This window comes from Vipera berus, assembly GCF_964194415.1.
Source record: "Vipera berus genome assembly, chromosome: W".
Lineage (NCBI taxonomy): Eukaryota > Metazoa > Chordata > Lepidosauria > Squamata > Viperidae > Vipera > Vipera berus.
In genome coordinates this window covers 64,732,482-64,753,593 of record NC_138210.1, presented here as the reverse complement: position 1 = coordinate 64,753,593, position 21,112 = coordinate 64,732,482, and the positions used below count along the sequence as shown (strand labels likewise).

Below are 21,112 nucleotides of genomic sequence, written 5' to 3'. Positions count from 1 at the left end.
AAGCTCAGCGTCCTAACCCACTGAGCCACCACGTCCCTGGTATGGACTGGTATGGAAGGTCCAATCAATAAACTGAATTTAAATCTACTCAGTTTTATTGCTTTATAAAAAGCAATAAATTACATAGTTTTGTTTAGCTGCTACTGGTAAGGCTATATGTTGTGGCTTGATTACATTTTGATTTCTAATTTCAGATTGACCTCATGTGGGCCAGACAGGGACAGCAAAGGACCGGATGTCATAAAATGCCCAGGTCTGTATGATGTCGTGGCTGAGCATGGCTGGGGAATTCTGGGAGTTTGAAGCCCACCCATCTTAAAGTAGCTGCAGTTGAAAAACATTGATCAAGATTATCTATCCTTTAAGCTCAGATCTGATCATTCTGAGATATTTTGTTATTTTTTTTTAATTCCATTTATATCCCGCCCTTCTCCGAAGACTCAGAGCGGCTTACAAGCTTAGCAGTAGCCTTCATTCTATGTATATGCCTGCTTATTAGGGCTTTCACACACACCCCAAGCGGCATTATTACAAAGTCAGCTTAATTGCCCCCAACAATCTGGGTCCTCATTTTACCTACCTTGGAAGGATGGAAGGCTGAGTCAACCTTGAGCCTGCCTTCCATCCTTCCTTGAATGAATGTTCTGGACTAGTCCATGACTGCCATGCATACTCTTGGGAACTTTCAAGAAAAAAAGAATAAAACTTTCCCAGCCCTCTCTAAATGTTTTAGCATTTAGCATTAATCATGATTTGGGTGCAACAACTGCCTGTGGTTACTCAAAAGAAATAGAAACTCTGGCCGTGCCCGAAAGGGAAGGGAGAAATCTGAAAATTGGCTATGTTTATTCCCATCCCGCACCTACCTCAATGGACACAGGAATTTCGTGTTATCCAGGAAGCCTACAGATTCCCATATAAATCTGCAGGCATCCAACTTCCATCTAGAACACACGATCAGATTAACACCTACAATCAGGCTTGAATGCATTTGTTCTGACAAAGATGCTTAATTAATAGAATTAAATTTTGGATTTGGGTGGCTAAGGTACAGGCAGTCCTCAAGCTAAACCATTTGTTTAGCAAACAGTTATAACAAAGGAGAATATTGTAGCTCAGGGTTGAAATGGGGGGTGGTGTCCTTTGGTGCTCTCTGAGTTGGTTGTTTTCTTGCAGACATTTCACTACCCAAACTAGGTAACATTATCAGTGCTAGGAAGGAGTTGGGTTTATTGTCAGTTTATATTTTAGTGGCTTACCCTGTCAGTTTTGGTCAGGGTGGACTCAGAGGGGTCTTTGGTTGGGCTGTTTATTGTTGGCTTCTTTGGCAGTTTCATGATTGGGGTATTGTTTACTTCCTCTGATGTTAATCTTTAATCTCCATGCTTATCTGGGTGCTGATTGCTGATGGAGAGGTGCTCAGGTCTCTTTGTTCCCCTTTTGGCTAGTTGATTATCTGTTTTGTCTACTCTATAGCAATTGTTAATGTCTATATGCCTATTGATGGCTAATTGGTCAGAGTTAATAATGTTAATTTTACAACATATGGACAGACTTACCCATAGTTTCATTTGGGAAAATGTGACCATCCTAGACCAAGCCAAGTCCAAAAATGCTAGGGAATTTCTAGTAGCCTCACACTCAATAGACATATAAACATCAAAAATATCTATAGATTCGAACAGAACATTAGAACAATTAGAACAAGTAATCAGTGGAACGACTTGCCTTCAGAAGTTGTGGGTGTTTCCAACTTGGAGGTTTTTAAGAAGAATTTGGACAACCATTTGTCTGAAATGGCTTAGGGTTTCCTGCCTGAGCAGGGGCTTGGACTAGAAGACCTCCAAGGTCCCTTTCAACTCTGTTATTATGCAAAAGAGATGATCAACCAGCCCAAAAGGGAACAAAAAGACTTAAGCATCTCTCCCCCCGGCAATCAGCATCCAGATCAGCATAGATTAACTCCAAGATTAACATCAGACCAACAATCAAGTAAACAATACCCAAACTGGCAAAGAAGCCAACAGTAATCAGCCCAATCAAAAAACCTCCAAGACCACCCCCACCAACAGTGACAAAGCACTAGAATAGAATAGAACAACAGAACAGAACGGAATAGAATAGAATAACTTTGTCACTTTGAATGTACACTAATCGGCATACATTAAAATGAAATTTCCTTGCGTTCAGCTCTCAAAGGGTCACCACCTCTGATAAACACTACATAAATATGACAAAAATAAATAAATACAGAATTATGCAGATACCCACATATATTATATGACACAGAGAAACAGTCTAGTTCGGGTTATGTATATATATGTGCATGGAGAGAAAAACGAATCTTGCAAGTTTACCAGACGGATGGCATAGGGAACAAAGAACATAAGAACTAGAATATAAACTGACAGCAAACCCCACTCCTTACTAGCCCTGGTGATGTTACCTAGTTTGGGTAATGAAACGACTGCAAGAAAACAAGCACCAAGGACCCCAGTGATTCACTTAATAACTGTGGCCAAAAAAAAAGGTAAAATCAATTGCAACTCACTAAAGAACTACCTTGCTTAGTCACAGAAATTCTGGTTTCAGTTTTGGTTACAAGTCGAGGACTACATTTGCCCATCTCCCTCCCACCCGGAGGCTTCAGCTGGTGCAGAGTGCAGCTGCACGGGTTGTGATGAGAGCACCCCGATACTCCCATATTACACCCCTCCTGCATGAGCTGCATTGGCTACCGGTTGCCCTCCGGGTGAGATTTAAGGTGATTGTTCTTACCTTTAAAGCCCTACATGGCTTAGGCCCGGGATACTTGCAGGACCATCTGTTGCCGGGAACAAATTCCCATCGCCCAGTACGCTCACGCAGAGAAGGCCTCCTCAGGGTACCGTCAGCTAGGCAATGTCGACTGGCGACCCCCAGGGGGAGGGCCTTCTCTGTGGGAGCACCAGCCCTGTGGAACCAGCTCCCCCCTGAGCTTCGGGTGGCCCAAAATCTCCAATCCTTTCGCCACGGCCTCAAAACACTCCTTTTCCACCAGGCTGACCTGGACTGACAGGCATTTTATTTAATTATATTTACAATTTTTAATTTATTTTTAGTTTTTAATTTTAATTTATTGCACAGATGATTTTAATTTTATTTTTATCTTAATTTCTGTACTTATTATATGTTTTGTTGTTAGCCGCCCTGAGTCCTTCGGGAGATAGGGCGGGATATAAATCCCATCAATAAATAAATAAATAAATAAATAAATAAATAAATCTCATCAAATCGATAGGCAAGTCAGTGCGGTTTTCTTGATGCCCAGAGAAAGCCTATTACATATGGATCACAAAAGGAGAACAACAGAGCACCGTTCCTTTTGCCCATAGCTTGAACCACTCCCTTGCATGATTAATAAGGTACAGCCCATACAGGAAAATGGCACTGGGTGGCAGGCCCACACTGTCATACAACCAGCCAAGCCCATTCCCACAATGAACATGAAACAAAAACACAGTGACGCTGACATGGTAATCAGATCCTGCAACAAATCTTACCGTGCTGTCAAATTTGCACCAATAGCACCATCACAGGTCCCAACAATTTCACATGTAAGATAAGAGGTTCCTTCACATGTGTTTCCTCTGATGGGACACATGCCATAATCTGCTAGCAGCGCTCCTCTGGATTCTACATCAAACCAACAAGCCAAATTTTGTGCCAAAAGAATCCACGGAGACAAGTTTAACATCGGGATTCAAAGCAAGGGCAAAATATTATTGGAGCGTTTCAACCATCCAGCATAGTCCATTACAGATCTCAAAGTAGCCATCTTGGAAAAAAGAAACTACCAGTGCAGTTAATTGAGAGACTGCGGATCTTGCATACATCAAAATATTTCAGGTTGTGCCTGAAGGCATCGATGAACACAACAATTTTTAATGCATTAAAATTTTTGACAGATAACATCCTTGTGATCTGTCCCATGTAAACTGGATCTTCATAATAAACTTTTTGTTCTTCTTTGCCATCTTTCTCCACACTTTATTTTAATTCTACATTAGTCCAGCCCAGTGTTTCCCAACCTTGGCAGCTGGAAGATGTCTGGACTTCAACTCCCAGAATTCTTTAGTCAGCTTTGCTGGCTGGGGAATTCTGGGAGTTGAAGTCCAGACATCTTCCATCTGTAAAGGTTGAGAAATGCTGGTCTAGCCCCTCTCTACATCTGATAAACTGAACCGCTACTGCAGGATCTAATCTTGAGTCAGTCAATTGGGATCAGAGATTTATTCTTCCAAGCAGTTAGATTCATGCTGGAGCCCATCCTCAGGGAACTTCTCTCTCTTCAAAATAAGAGAGAGCATAGAGGGGATCGGAAAAATAAACCTATAACCCCAATTATTGACTCGGATTGGATCCTGCAACACTATCCTAGAACATGTATATTTGTCTTCAATCAGAGGAGAGCTAGAAGGGGCCTTGGTGATCTAGTCCAGCCCCCTGCTCAAGCAGCAGATCCTATACCATCTCAGACAAGTGACTGTCCAGTCTCTTCTTAAAAACCTCCAGTGATGAAACAGCCGCAATTTCTGAAGGCAAGCTGTTCCGCTGGTTAATTGTCCTCGCGGTTAGGAAGTTTCTCCTTAGTTCCAATTTGCTTCTCTCCTCGATTAGTTTCCATCCATTGTTTCTCGTCCTGCCTGCAGGTGCTTTGGTAAATAAGTTATTTATTTATTTAATGGGACTTATATGCCGCCCTATCTCCCGAAGGACTCAGGGCGGCTAACAACAGTAAAATACAAGTAAAAATACAAATATTAAAAGTTAAACTATATCTATAGCCCCAACTACAACTAATAAAACCTTAAAACCATATTAAAAACCCCTTATCATCAGTCCAGGTCGGCCTGTTGGAAAAGAAATGTCTTAAGGTCACGACGAAAGGACCGGAGGTCTGGGGTCATCTGGAGCTCCAGGGGAAGCTGATTTCACAGGGCAGGTGCCCCCACAGAGAAGGCCCTCCCCCTGGGGGTCACCAGCCGACATTGGCCGACGGCACCCTGAGGAGGCCCTCTGTGTGAGCGCACAGGGCGATGGGAAGTCGTTCCTGGCAACAGACGGTCCTGCAAATATCCCGGGCCTAAGCCATGTAGGGCTTTATAGGTAAGAACCAGCACCTTAAATCTCACCCGGAAGACAACCGGTAACCAATGCAGCTCACGCAGGAGGGGTGTAATATGGGAGTATCGGGATGCTCCCATCACAACCCGCGCGGCCGCATTCTGCACCAGCTGAAGTCTTCGGGTGGTCTTCAAGGGCAGCCCCATGTAGAGAGCATTGCAGTAATCAACACGGGAGGTAACGAGCGCATGAGTGACCTCCTCCTCTTTGTGGCAACCTCTCAAATACAGGACTATTGCTATCATGTCACCCCTAGTCCTTTTTCTAGACTAGCCAACCCCAATTCGTGCAACAGTTCTTCATATGTTTTAGTCTCCAGGCCTTTAATCATCTTAGTTGCTCTTCTCTGCACTTTTTCCAAAGTCTCGACCTATTTGCTGTAATGTGGTGACCTTAACTGGATTCAGTATTCCAGGTGTGGTCTTACTTACTTCATAAAGCAGTACTTGTACTTCACATGATTTTGATTCTGTGCCTCTGTTTATAGAGCCAAGGATCATATTCGTTCATGTACAAACCAAAGCTTATGCCCTTTTAAGAAGATTTGGAGAAGATGCTATCAGACTCCTGAAGAGGATGGTGAGGAGTGGTAGGGCCCCCTCGGGAGAAAAATGGAATGATGCCACCCAGATTCCAGGCACCCCCCGGAACGCCCAATGCAGTCTTTTGCCCTAAGACACAACCAGTGTCGTATATGTAAGAAATTTGGCCACGGGGGCAGGGAATGTCCTTTACGTTCCCTTCCCAACTGTCCTATAGGGCATGTTGCTCCATAAACACGCTTTGAATACTAGGAGGGGGAGGGGGTCAGGGGCTGTGGGAGGTTGTCGCCCTGCCCTTTTGGATAATCCCTAAGACACCATTTGTTAGGATATTGGGTGTTTCCTTTGCTATCCTTTAATGACCCTGCATTCAAGGTTCTGCAAGTGGCCAGAGATAACGGGGCCATCTGCACATATTCACAATTGATACTTCCTATACCAGTGATGGTGAACCTTTTAGAGACCGAGTGCCCAAACTGCAAGCCAAAACCCACTTATGTATCACGGGAGCTGGGTGGGTGTGGCCCATTGGGTGGGCGTGGCTGTGGTGGCAATGGCAGCCTGGGTGGGACTAAAAAGTTCAATCGATCAATTCCAACTTTGCGAGATCTTTTTTTTTCCCTGAGTGAAGTTCAAATGGATTGATTAATTGAACCTTTTTTTTTTTGCACACGGCGGTGGAGGCCTAAAGCGAAAAGGTTTTATAAAACCTAGCTGAAGGCCTAGGACTGGGGCGATGGCACGCGTGCCCACAGAGAGAGCTCTGCATGCCACCTGTGGCCCGCGTGCCGTAGGTTCGCCACCACAGTCCTATACTGCCCCCTAAGTCCGGGTCAACACCTTCACAAATTTGATAAAAAGAAGAAGGATAAATTCTACCACCCCTCTGGAGTTGCACGAGTAGAAATGCCAAATGTCTTTTTGCCCAGGAGAAATCTACAAGCCAAGTAAGATAAGAGGTTCAACCAGGGCCAGTTCTTTGCAACGTATCTGTGTGTGCAACAGCACTTGTGTAAGCAGCCCACAGTCGATTCAAGAGAGCGAGATTCCCTTTGACCCCTAATGTCAGTTAGCTCTTGCCATCATGGCACATAATTATTGGCTTGGCAGCCCATTTTGCACGAAACGCCCTCCGGTTGCCTCTCCAGGGACACAGTGGACGCAATCAAGCAACGTGATTTTGTTTGCTCTTTGGAAAGGCAAGTGTGCATGTGGGCCGATGTGTGTACAACCCAAACCGTTCTTTTCCTTCCCCGCCTCCAATCCTAGATCCCCTATCTTTTATTGACTTAGGTTTCCTCACTGTAATAAAGCAAAGCAGATACGCTATCAAACTGAATAAAGTGCCTGAGGGTGCAATTTGCTGACTGTGATCCAGCTGATAGGGAGTGGTCATCAAACTTTGATTGAATCGCCCACTTAGGTTTCTTCCTGGCGAAATTCCCCCACCTGCTCCATCCTGCACTGCCCCATCTTCTAACTAGCCCCATCTTCCTTGCTACAGGTAATCCCTGATTTACAAGTTCGTTTAGTGACCCAAAGTTACAGCAGCACTGAAAGAAGTGACTTATGACCGTATTTGCCCAAGATATGAGCAAATCAGTGACCATTGCAGCATCCCGCAGTCATGTGATTTGCAGACCTGACAGCTGGCTTCTGACAAACAAAGCTCATTGAGAAGCCAGCAATAAAACTTCAAGTCCCGGTCTCATGATGGTCTCACTTATTGACTGGAGATGATGCACATAACAACCACATTGGGAGTGAGGGGGTAAATCCATCGTGGTCTTCCTTAACAACTGTGTCACTTAGCACTGCCTCCTGTCTCAAATAACTTGCAAGCCAGCCTTGTTTCATTGTACATTCTCTTCAGGATAATAATAACAACAACAACAACAAAAATGCCAATTCCAGTTTAAACATCTGGCTGGCTAAACCCGAGGATGATGATAAATGATAATAAACCTGAAAAAAACTTGCGGCCCAATTTTGCTCCATTATATTCTTGCTATAAGGGACGTGGTGGCTCAGTGGGTCAGGACGCTGAGCTTGATCAGAAGGTCGGCAGTTTGACGGGTCGAATCCCGAGTGCCGCGTAACAGAGTGAGTGCCTGTTACTCGTCCCAGCTTCTGCCAACCTAGCAGTTCGAAATGCAAGTAGAAAAATAGGGACCACTACGGTGGGAAGGTAACAGCGTTCCGTGCGCCTTTGGCGTCTAGTCATGCCGGCCACATGACCATGGAAACGTCCTCAGACAAGCGCTGGCTCTACGGCTTTGAAACGGAAATGAGCACTGGCCCCTAGAGTCGGAAATGACTAGCACGTATGTGCGGGGGAACCTTTACCTTTACCTTTTTATTCTTGCTATAGAGGTTTGTGCATGTCCCAAGTATGCCGACAGGGGAATTCTGGGAGCTGAAATCCACACAGCCCAAACTCGATGAAGTTGAGAAACACTGTCCTAGAACCATAGAGTTCCAGTAGTGGCCTACCTTGAAGGATTGACAGTACTCTTCCTTGAATTCTACTGCCCCGCCCCCCCACCTACCATTTTGAAGAGGCACTTCCTCCTCTACTTGTTCAGATGCATCAGAGAATTCAGTGTGACTGACAGCAGGGTTCTCCTGGGTGTTCCTTTCGTTGACCCATGTGAGAAGACCAGTCCTCCAGCTCATGATGTATCTTGAGATATCATGCAGGATCATGATGGGGTCCTGGGGAGGCTGAAATGAGTCAGTACCTCTAATTCATCCAGATGTCAGTGACCAACAGGCACACAGCTGATAGTCAGTCTCTTTCTGAGCAGGAGAATACCTGCTTCTGCTTGTGAGGTCTGTCATCCTTTCCCAATATCCTGCTAAGTCTGACAGCTGAGCAGCTGATAAAACCACACACTCCTATTATCCACTGATTCAACTCTAATGTGTCTGGTAGCCTTGGAACTTCTCCCGGATGTGTGCGATAGACATCAATGATCCAACCAGCTAAGATGAAGCCCTCAGGTAGTCTTTAATTGCAGGCAGGTAACTACAGGAGATAAACAAAAACTTACAACATCTACAATGTCTTACATCAGTTTGACTTTTCCTCTGGCTGTTGAGCCTATGTTGCAACTCAACCTTGTTTTGGGCATCTGCCAGTGTGGTTGGGATCTTCAAGCATGGACTACACCATCAGAGCAGCCTGATTTGGACCCCGGTTGGTTTTATTGGCGCATTCTTCCAAATAGTCCCCAGCTAGGTGATGGCATCTAGCCAACTTTAGCTGACCATGCAAAGCTAAACAGGGCTGGACCATGTTAGTCAAGGGGTCTTCAAACGTGGCCCTTTTATGACTTGTGGACTTCAACTCCCAGAATTCTTCAGCCAGCATTCCTGGCTGAGGAATTCTGGGAGTTGAAGTCCACAAGTCATAAAAGGGGCACGTTTGAAGACCCCTGATGTTAGTACTTGACTGGGAGATCAATAGGACAATCTATTTTTGGGGAAAAAAACAAAAAATCCTGGAAGAAAATATGGGTAGTCCTCGACTTACAACAGTTTGTTTAGTGACTGTTTTAAGTTACAATGGCACTAAAAAAAAAGTAACTTAGACCTGTTTTTCACAGAAGCATTGCAGCATCCCCGTGGTCATGAGTTCAAAATTTGGATGCTTGGCAACTGGCATGTATTTATGACGGTTGCAGTGTTCTGGGGCCACGTGACCACCTTTTGCAACCTTTTGGCAAGCAGCGTTTCTGTTGCAAAGTGAGACAGTTATCAAGTAAGTTTCATCCCATTTTACAACCTTACTTGCCACGGGTGTGAAGTGAATTCCTGCAGTTGTTCAGTTAGTAACAGGGTTGTTAAGTGAATCTGGCTTCCCTATTTTCTTTGCTTGTCAGGAGGTTGCAAAAGGGGATCACGTGACCCCAGGGATGCTGCAAATGTCATAAATAGGAACCGGTTGCCAAGTATCGGAATTTTGATCACGTGACCACGGGGATACTGTAAGGGTCGTAACTGTGACAAACGGTCCTAAGTCTCTTTTTTCAGCGCTGTTGTAACTTCCAGTGGTCACTAAATGAATGGTTGTAGGTCGAGAACTACCTTAATATGAATACCTTTTTTAAGGGCTTCAAGGATGCTGTACCATAGTGGTCACCAACCGTGGCAACTTTAAGACTGGTGGACTTCAACTTCCAGAATTCCCCAGCCAGCATGGATGGCTGGGGAATTCTGGGAGTTGAAGTCCACCAGTCTTAAAGTTGCCAAGGTTGGAGACCCCTGGTCTAACAAGTACTAGTCTGTAGCATGTTTCTTGACTCCTTGTTCGTTTCCTGTTGAGAGTCGATCCTAAAAGGCAGATGCTCTTCAACATTTCAACATCTTTATTATCAGTTCTAAGGCTGGTCATTGTACCTGTTGTAATTTGGGAAATAAACAGTTTTTAAAACAAAACTGGGCTTATTGCGATACGTGAACACTGCCGCTTTGTATAATTTCAATTTTTGTTCATCTCAATCAACTCGCCCCATGCTCCAAGGAGGATGGAAAGGGACCAAAGAGAGCCTGGGGGAAAAAAAACAGGCACAGAATTGCTTGTAAGGTCAGCATGAATCAGCTCTGACATCTGAGGTCCACTCTTACATTTTGCTTGTCTTTTAAAGTCACCACGTATTGGAGAACATGGGCTATAATCTCTGGAAAAATCTCTTCGCAAAGCATCCCCCTAGAACTGGGCTTCTCTATAAAGAACTATTGGAAGAAGAGAGCTAATGTGTCAACTGTCTCATTGGCACATGCAGAAGAAGAATCCTTTCCATTTGTGTTGTCAAGCTGCGAGAAGAATTGCAGAGGGCGCTAGAATCTGAGTCAGCCTTGACAAAACCTATAAATTGAATAAAACAAAACATTTGTTTTTAAATAAATCCTTCTAAGTCCTTGACTTACGATCACAAATTGGGACCAGAGGTTCCATTACTAAGTGGTTGCTAAGTGAGCCATCGTGTGACCATGCCTGATTTTACAATCTTTTTTGTTCTAAGCAATTATGCAATCATTGTGGTTGTTAAGCAAATTCTGGCTTCCCCCATTGACTTTGCTCAACAAGAGCTGGCCGGGAAGGTTGCAGATGGCCATCATGTGACCTTGGGGGTGCTGCAACCATTGCACTATACATGCTGTTTGCTCAAATCATGGTACAGGGATGGTGGTTAGCACAAGAACCGTTCATAAGTCACTTTTTTCCAGAACTCTTATAACTTTGAACGGTCACCAAATGAGGACCAAATGGAGGACTACTTGTAAAGGTTCTCCAGGCGTTGGTAGAGCACAGGAGTGACCTTAAAAAAATCAGATTTGCAGAACAACTTTTAAAATTGGTTCATTTAAAGAAAGATTTCCCTGCCCCACCCCCGAATCTGGAACAAAAGAACTTCCAGATTCAAGGAACGTATCTTGAGGAACTGAGAGAGTGAGAGGAAGAAGGTTGAAGAATGATGGCTCCTAAATTGGTTCCTAAGTCTGCAAGAAGGATCAATAGTTTGCAATAGTGGCAAATATCCGTAGCTCGGGTATAGGATGAGGGTGAAGGTTTGTGCTCCGAGCTTGTGGGTTGGTTTCCCAACGTTTTGTTAACCAGGCTGGGTAACATCTTCAGTGGAGTTTAGGGGATGTCAATGTTCCTTTTGTTTATAAGGGCTTCAGGTGTGTCAAGTGAGGGTCTTGTGATGGGTCAGGTGTGAGTCATTAGAGAGTCTTGTGATGGGGAAGTTGCTTCGGGTCAGGGTCATTGGAAAGTGAACTGCTGGTGGGGGGTAGGATGGGGTTTTGCGGGGGTTGGTTGAGGGTCGCGATTGTCTCCGGCTGGCTGTACAGTTGATTTGGATCCTGAGGGGTTCATAGGCTAGTTGTAGATCAGTGTGTCTGTTGGTGGAATTGCTTGTGGAGTGCCAGGTTTCGATGAACTCACAAGCGTGGCGGGTGGTAACGTGGCCAATGATTTTAGTGTTGCTCCAATTGGACTGGTGTTGCTTGGTGTCGGTGTGGGTAGAGATGCAAGATTTGGGATCGTTGCGTTTGATTGCCAGCAGGTGTTCATGGATCCTGGTTTTTAATTGACGTGATGTTTGTCCGACATAGAACGAGACCCTCACTTGATACGCCCACACCTGAAGCCCTTATAAACAGAACAACACTGACACTGACATCCTTTAAACTCCACTGAAGATGTTACCTAGCCTTTCAGAAGCCAACCCACAAGCAAAGAGAACAAATCTTCACCCTCAAGGATCAATAGATCAGGCCGGGATCAAAGAAAGATGAGGATCAAAAAGGAGAATCTCATGAACTTTGGGCGTGGGATATGATAGTTGATGTACTGTGAAGGAGGAACTTGATGAGATCAGTATTTGAAGACCAACAGAGTGACATCTAAGGCTCACACATATAGCAAATAAAATAACCATGGAGAGAGAGAGGGAGGGAGGGAGGGAGGGAGGGAGGGAGGGAGGGAGGGAGGGAGGGAGGGAGAGAGAGAGAGAGAGAGAGAGAGAGAGAGAGAGAGAGAGAGAGAGAGAGAGAGAGAGAGAGAGAGAGAGAGAGAGAGAGAGAGAGATCCTGTGGCCTAGGGGTTAAAGCAACTGCTTAAGACACAGTTGGCCCAGGTTCGAATCTCAGAAGGGTATGGCTGACTGATGAGAACAAATAAGTTTGAAATGATCATATCGTTCTCCCTTTATTCTTTGTTAGCAAGCCAAAAAAACTTTACACAAATATGAGCTGCTACTGCCTGTAGATAGCCCAGGGGTAGGCAACCTCGGCTCTTTTATGACTCATGGACTTCAACTCCCAGAATCTGACTCAGGAATTCTGGGAGTTGAAGTCCATGAGTCATAAAAGAGCCGAGGCTGCCTACCCCTAGGCTAGAGCAAGGTCCATCATGTGGCAGCCAGCATCATCAGAGAAAGCATTGAAGGTTTGAAAAACCGTTGGTAAGCCTGTTTGGTTCTGCACTCTACTTATTGGCCACGTGATGGCTTACAACCATTCGTTTAGTGACAGTTCAGAGTTACGACAGGCCTGAAAAAAGTGACTTACGACCGGTTTTCACCCTTACAACATCGCAGTACCCCCCCCATGGTCATATGACCATTTACGTTTGGGCATTTGGAAAACGCAGGTATCTATGACAACTGCAGTGTCCCAGTGTCATGTCATCATGATTCGTATCTTCCCAGCTGGCTTCCAACAAGCGAGGTCAATGGGGGAAGCCAGATTTGCTTGATAGAACAGAATAGAGCTGGAAGGGACCTTGGAGGTCTTCTAGTCCAGCCCCTTGCCCAAGCAGGAGAACCTATATCATTTCAGACAAGTGACCGCATGATTCACTAAACAATTGCAGTGATTCACTTGACAGTCGTGGCACAAAAGTTGTAAATGGGGCATAAGTCACTTAACAAGTGTCTTGCTTAGCAACAGAAATGTTGGGGCCGACTGTAATCATAAATCAAGGACTACCTGTAGTCACATTCTGTGTTGGGCAAAACCTTCTCAGAGAGATATGGCAGGTTGAACACTTGTGGGTGGAGATGGTATCGCTCCATCAGATGTTGTACCTGCAGCCTCTTTGGCCCAGGATGAGTAAGAGCACATTTGTAAGTCCAGGAGTAATCATAATGCCAAGAAGCGCAGGAATAAAATATTATATTTTCTTCTTAATCACCTCTATTGATTACCAGTAATCATCATATGTATGTTAATTTATGGATATGACTATATGCAGTGCTTTTTTTGTAAAAGAAAAAGGTGCCGGAACTCACACATGTCATACAACCCGCCTTGCCTACCCTACAAGGTTCCATCCAAAAAAGGTGCCGGAACTCCGTTCTGAGCGTTCTATGAGAAAAAAAGCCCTGACTATATGTATTTTCTTTTGAGAGAGGGCATCAGAATTTCATTTTTTAATGTGTGCCAGTGCATTCACAGAACAAAGTGACAATAAAGGTCTTGTTTTATCTTATCTTATCCTCCTTGCATTAGAGCCAATGGGGAAGTGGGGGGAAGAATAGAAAAAGAACATTGCATTTCCTGAAATGTCCCAAAGGTGCTTTTTTTCCCAGGAGCCAACTGGATTTTCTTGTTTTTCTTTGAAGACCTTTCCCTTCTCATCCAAGGAGCTTCTTCAGCTCTGACTGGATGGGGATGATCTTTCCATTCCCCACTTCAAAGAAAGTCTTTCAGGAGGCAACTGGCCTTTCTTGTTTTTCTTTGAAGACTTTCTTTGAAGTGGGGAATGGAAAGATCATCCCCATCCAGTCAGAGCTGAAGAAGCTCCTTGGATGAGAAGGGAAAGGTCTGCAAAGAAAAACAAGAAAATCCAGTTGCCTCCTGAAAGACTTTCATTGAAGTGGGGAATGGAAAGATCATCCCCATCCAGGTCAGAGCTGAAGAAACTCCTTGGATGAGAAGGGAAAGGTCTTCAAAGAAAAACAAGAAAATCCAGTTGGCTCCTGAAAGACTTTCATTGACGTGGGGAATGGAAAGATCATCCCCATCCAGTCAGAGCTGAAGAAGCTCCTTGGATGAGAAGGGAAAGGTCTTCAAAGAAAATCTAGTTGGCTCCTGAAAGACTTTCATTGAAGTGGGGAATGGAAAGATCATCCCCATCCAGGTCAGAGCTGAAGAAACTCCTTGGATGAGAAGGGAAAGGTCTTCAAAGAAAAACAAGAAAATCCAGTTGGCTCCTGAAAGACTTTCATTGACGTGGGGAATGGAAAGATCATCCCCATCCAGTCAGAGCTGAAGAAGCTCCTTGGATGAGAAGGGAAAGGTCTTCAAAGAAAATCTAGTTGGCTCCTGAAAGACTTTCTTTGAAGTGGGGAATGGAAAGATCATCCCCATCCAGTCAGAGCTGAAGAAACTCCTTGGATGAGAAGGGAAAGGTCTTCAAAGAAAAACAAGAAAACCCAGTTGCCTCCTGAAAGACTTTCATTGAAGTGGGGAATGGAAAGATCATCCCCATCCAAGTCAGAGCTGAAGAAACTCCTTGGATGAGAAGGGAAAGGTCTTCAAAGAAAAACAAGAAAATCCAGTTGGCTCCTGAAAGACTTTCATTGACGTGGGGAATGGAAAGATCATCCCCATCCAGTCAGAGCTGAAGAAGCTCCTTGGATGAGAAGGGAAAGGTCTTCAAAGAAAATCTAGTTGGCTCCTGAAAGACTTTCATTGAAGTGGGGAATGGAAAGATCATCCCCATCCAAGTCAGAGCTGAAGAAACTCCTTGGATGAGAAGGGAAAGGTCTTCAAAGAAAAACAAGAAAACCCAGTTGCCTCCTGAAAGACTTTCTTTGAAGTGGGGAATGGAAAGATCATCCCCATCCAGTCAGAGCTGAAGAAGCTCCTTGGATGAGAAGGGAAAGGTCTTCAAAGAAAATCTAGTTGGCTCCTGAAAGACTTTCATTGAAGTGGGGAATGGAAAGATCATCCCCATCCAGGTCAGAGCTGAAGAAACTCCTTGGATGAGAAGGGAAAGGTCTTCAAAGAAAAACAAGAAAACCCAGTTGCCTCCTGAAAGACTTTCTTTGAAGTGGGGAATGGAAAGATCATCCCCATCCAGTCAGAGCTGAAGAAGCTCCTTGGATGAGAAGGGAAAGGTCTTCAAAGAAAATCTAGTTGGCTCCTGAAAGACTTTCATTGAAGTGGGGAATGGAAAGATCATCCCCATCCAAGTCAGAGCTGAAGAAACTCCTTGGATGAGAAGGGAAAGGTCTTCAAAGAAAAACAAGAAAACCCAGTTGCCTCCTGAAAGACTTTCTTTGAAGTGGGGAATGGAAAGATCATCCCCATCCAAGTCAGAGCTGAAGAAGCTCCTTGGATGAGAAGGGAAAGGTCTTCAAAGAAAAACAAGAAAATCCAGTTGGCTCCTGGAAGAAGAAAAAAGCACCTTTGGGACAACCATGACTTGGAGGACCGAGAACCTCCATCGACATCATTTCCCCAAATCTAAGCAAAACTTTTACAGTTTTTTTTCCCTCCCATAAGCACAGCCGGACAGCGTAAAAATAAAATCGACTTTTTTTTTTAAAAAAAAAAAGAAAAATCGGAAGGCTTGAGGAGAAAGTTAGACGAGGGGGAAGTGATGAGCAAAGGGGGAAAAAATTCCCTCTTCTGACACACGTTCCGGGACCGACGATTGAGCGGTAGGGATTCAGAAGCGGGGATTGCTGGAAGCGGCTGAGGGTTGGCAAAGGAAGCAGCCTCTGGCATCCGCCCACGTTCGCACCTTGGCCGGCCGCGTGTGCCGCGGAGACGCGTCAGTGAAAATCCTCGCTTCCCACCGCGCCTCCCTTTTCGCCCGCCCGCCCCGCTTGGATGCCGCCTTCTCCTCCTCCTCCCGCGCGCTTTTCGCCAGGGGGGGCATGAATGAAGTGGGCGGAGCGGGTCCCCTGCTGTGACGAGAACGCCGGGGTCGCCCGGGGCAACCTTTGTTGCCGGCACGGGAAGACGCCCGATTGGCCGGCGTCTTTATGACGACACGTTCTTTCTTTTTTAGAAGGCCGGCCGAGCCTCCGGTTTCCCGGCAGAGCAAAGCGATTCTCTGGAGGAACCTTCGGAAGCGGCGGGAGAACAAAAAAAAAAAAAGAAAAAAAGTCACCGACTCGCATCATGGCCAACCAGCGGGAAGAAAGGTCAGCGTGGGAACGTTACTAGTTATAAGCGGGTTGCTCCCGGGGAGGAGGATTGCGGGAAATTATATTCCCTCGGTGGAATAATTATGGCCCGTCTGCCTCTGATCCGAGGGCTGCCTTCTGATCTGGGTTTCTGGATTACAACTCCCATTATCGCCGGCCGCAGATGGGAGTAGTCATCCGACACGACTGGATGGCCTCGGAGTGGCGAAAGCGAAGGAGTCCCGGCTTTGGGGATGGGGAAGAGGGAGGGAGGGAGGGAGAGGGAAAAAAACCATCATTGGTTTTTTTTCCCATCATCTTTTTTTTAAAAAAAGGCAATTCGCGAAGGACCCCTGTATTTTATCTCATGCTTTTGAGCGGGTGGATGTTGTAAAATGTACCAATTTATCATGTAGAATAATCTGGGGTGTGTGTGTGTGTGTGTGTGTTAATCCTCAGAAGAGTCTGGAGTGGTTGGGTAGATAATTACCGTTGTTATTACCATTGTGGTGGCTGCCATATAGAATCTTGCCCTCTAGCTGAACTCAAATCCGCTGGTCTATTAGGACAGATTTGTGTAATTGTCTGGGTTACCGTTCCTCTTCATTGATGGTTCTTCTTTGAATTCAGTCTTGGCCACGTTTCTCCACCTGAGCAACTTTAAGATGTGTGGACTTCAACTCCCAGAATTCTCTAGCCAGCAGCTAGAGAATTCTGGGAGTTGAAGTCTGCACATTTTATAAAGTTGCCGAGGTGGAGAAACATTGGTGTAGACCACAACTGTGACTTTTCCCCGGTAGTTTCCCATCCCAGTACATCAAGGTCAGGTCCTGATTTTCCCCCCACCCACCCCCTTAAAATCAGCTGTGGACTGCTATTGTCTGTGACATTTTCATCACTGCTAGTAGTAATAGTAGCAGTAGTAGCAGCAGCATTCCCTTACAACAAAGTTAAGCAGTGCATGAACCGGAAGCCTCAGAGTTGACACAAACTCCCAATTTTAAAAATTATTTAAATTGCTCATCTTTTGGGGGAAGAAGGGGGGGTCCTCTTCTGAAGCATCCCCTCTTTTCCTATTATTATTGTGTTCCTTATTCCTTTGCTGAGCTCCAGCCTCAGCTGGAGAGTTCTCAAAAGTGAGAATTTTGGATATTTGGAGTTTTGAGTGGGGAGAGAAAATTGAGCTACGGATTTAAGAACTGGGCTCAAGAAATGGAAATTTACATTACTGTTGTTGATCAATTACATTCCTGAAGTAGCATGGAAACATCTATGTAGCTTCTTTAGACTGAAAGATCCTATGTAAGTAAACGCTTCATGTTCCAAATTTAATTTGCATATTTTATCCCACCTCTCCAACAAGCAGTAAGCTCCTTCTTGCTTCTTTATTCTTAACAGCTCTACCAGGTAGGCTGAGGATACAAGTAGCTTGAATTTTCCATATATGAGAGGCAGAATTGGTTGTGCCTAGTCTTCCATCACCTACTACTCTCCCCACTGTATGCCAGGTATTCTGGGAGTTGAAGTCCTAAAGCAGGGGTGTCAAACTCAATGTCACGAGACATGTTGCAACGTATCATGAGTTTCATGACTTTTTTGCCATTGCCCGCAATGGGGTGGGTGCGGTTTCGCTATGATGCATCCGGCCCACGGGCCGGCAGTTTGACACCTCTGTCCTAAAGGATCTGGACACCACTAGGTTGCAAAGATGCTTCTGGTTCAATTTGCTCTTCTTTGCAACCTGTAAAGTAAGTAAGTGCTGTTATCAATCTGCTTCAGGGTGTGTGCCTGTATTTGTGCCCATTAGGCTTTCAAGGAGGCATTGAATTCATGTCTGAAATGACTTTTTGCCTTTCCTGCTAATACGTGCAATTAAAACATGCAAAGGGATGAGTGAAACAGTGAACATCCATTTGAGGTGTGTGCTAATATGATGCATCATATTGAAAACTGTTTTTTCCCCCCTCTGGGCTCTGAACCAATTTGAGGCAAAAGAAAACTTGAGTCATTTGTAATACAAAAGGAGACTGAGAATTTTTATGACTTATACTTCCTAAATTGCTCAGCGGTGTCTGATGTGGTTTCTGTATGCTTCTGCCTGTGAAAACTGAAATTCTTATTTTTCCCCCCTCACTATTTGTGAATGGAAACCCCCGAGAATATTGAGGTTTGCTTATGTGGTTTGGAAAAAAAGTACTCTGTACAAGGTTAAATTTCCCTCAAAATTGAAGGACAGGTCCTTGTCACGTGACTGTTGGTTTCCCAGGCCAACTTTTTTAAAATGAAGTTTTATTTTAATTAAGATGCCAATTGTTCCAAATTCTAGAAAGCAAATATTGTGAGATTCTCTTGAAAGAGAATTAAGAGAAAGATAAGTGGAGAGAAAAGTGAAAAACCCAAAACTGTTACATCCCAACTAGATCCCAAGGCGCATTTAGTATGTTTTCCTTTTTCAAAATTTTATTTACAAGCAAGAACTGACTTGCAACCAGTTGTTTAATGCCCTTTCCAAGTTATAATGGTACTTCTGACCACTGACCATTTTTCACACCACTCATTGCAACATCCCCATGGTCACCTGATCAAAATTTGGGTGCTTGGCAACTGGCATGTATTTATGACAGTTTTATTGTCCTGGGGTCACGTGAAACACAAAATTAAAATGTGATCACCATTTGTAACCCTCACACCAACTTCCAACAAGCAAAGTCAATGCGAGAAGACATTTAATGACTGTATGATTCACTTAGTAGCTGCAGTGATTTATTTAACAACTGTGGCCAAAAAAAATTGGCCTCAATTGTGGTCATAAGTCGAGGACTACCTGCATTGTATGCTTGCACAATTAACAAGGCAAACTTTAACCTTTAAGAAAATATAAATTGAAACTGCCAGTTAAGAAAAGGAAGCAAAATCTAGTTTATATTTTATTATTAATAATCATTGGTTATTTTATCAGGACCTTGAGCGTGGATATAACTTCAGAGATTCATCAATGTCCTGGGGAGATCTGCGACAAGGGAGAAAATTCAATAGGTCAAAGAGCGAGAAATAGACATAAAAATGTTGGCAAGGAACTAGAGTTCAAGGTTTGGACTCCTGTTCCTCTTGTACTTGCTGTCTCTATTTAACCCTGGCTTGATATTAGATTTATGGTTAGTCCCTGTTAGCGGAGAGGAACATCCTGAATGGGTGGTATTTCAACAAAAGAGACACAAAGGCTATGGCTTTGATGATAAGTAATAAGTAATTATATAAACAACTTTGTTCCTTGTCTTTTGAATTATTTATTTTGGCTTCAATCAATCTGATGATACAACAGTTCCTTAAGAACAAAAGCAGAAAACTGGCAGTTTTATAATTTGGCCTCTTGAAACTCAGGGATTTGGTTTTACTGACCAAACATATATGTTTGGGTTTTTTTAAAAAAATATTTTTAAGAAGAAATTTTATGTAATAGTAAAAGCAAACACACAATATGAATTTGAAAGAAGGTGGGTAGGAAGGAAGGAAAAATAGATATCTAAGTGAGAAAAAAGAAGAGGAAAGAAAAATATATATATGAAGGATTTGCTTCCAACCTTTTTTTTACACCCGTTACAGATATGTTTACGTTTATTGCCTATCTACCCTTGTTAAGGTTATATCATAATTCCCTTCCTCCATTTTTCCCTTTCTAATCATCGAACCCAAAGACCACGTTCAGTTTTTTCCCTATTTTCAGCAAAAAGACCATAAAGGTTTCCAGCATGAATAAATATAACAATGACTGCAGACGTGTTTGGAAAATTTTGTGATTTCAGAACAGGCTATGCTACTGAGGTTCACAATTTATGATTTCTTTTTGGCTTATCTCATTGGTGAAAGCAGATGTTTTTTTTAAAAAAAACCTGGCGATGTATGTGGTCCCAACTCAGTTGTTGCCCTATAATAGGCCATGATTCTTAGTCTTGAAGATAAGCTGGTTTATAGTTTACTTTTAAAGGAGAAATGAAACAAGATAATGTGCTAAACAATGTACTAATTCTTTCAGGGAAATACATAGCTTTGTCAGCAAAATAATATCTTTGCTTGTCCCTTTATCTTGGAATATATCAGTAAATCAGAATTATGGCTATGCATTTCATGGAACCACAGACAACATCTATTCCGATAGCATATTTTATGCAAGCTGGAAGATTGCAATTCTTTTTTTTTATGCAATAGTAGAATAGGCAAGAAATGTGAAAAAACGATCACTTCCCTTTGTGGAAAATTTCTCAAAAGTTGCCAGTAATGTTGACAGTGAAGAACAAGCTTGTCCAGCAGTCTACCAAAGGCGTAGCTTTCTTGTAACTGGCCACTGTTAATAAAATATTGGCCTTCTTCCCATTAAAAATGCTTGGGTAAGTAGGCAGTTCTCGGGCAAAATCATGACTGTTGCTTATTATCCAGTTTTCTAGTCAATGTCCTTTTCCATGTAAACTTTAACTCTCTTTAGAAAGGTCACATGGAAAAATATGCTGAGTTGAAAATCAGGAGCTGGACATGGAACTTAGGTTTATAATGTGGGTAGGCATGGATCCAATTGGTTAGGAACGCTTTTGACTCCAGGACACTGGCATGACCCAGTGATCGATCGATGGGTCTCAGCTGATGGATCTCAAGTCTTTGTTGAATCATGATATCCACTGGGAGCAATTCACCAGCTCCCAATATTGGCCACAGTGGGTGAAAGCACTTTGCATACTAATTTAGCTGTAGCAATAAAGG

At 43.8% G+C, this 21,112-nt stretch overlaps 1 protein-coding gene across 1 annotated transcript in view; it reads left to right on the top strand.

The window, feature by feature from the left end:
* Positions 1-220: 220 nt before the first annotated feature.
* LOC308676235 (purine nucleoside phosphorylase-like) overlaps positions 221-21,112 on the top strand; it is a 46,119-nt gene continuing 25,227 nt past the window's right edge. Inside the window, exons 1-3 of the mRNA XM_081342048.1 lie at positions 221-253; positions 5,654-5,745; positions 16,243-16,378. Coding sequence (XP_081198174.1) covers positions 246-253; positions 5,654-5,745; positions 16,243-16,378 — 236 coding nt within the window. The 5' untranslated portion in view covers positions 221-245. The remainder of the gene's footprint in view (positions 254-5,653; positions 5,746-16,242; positions 16,379-21,112) is intronic.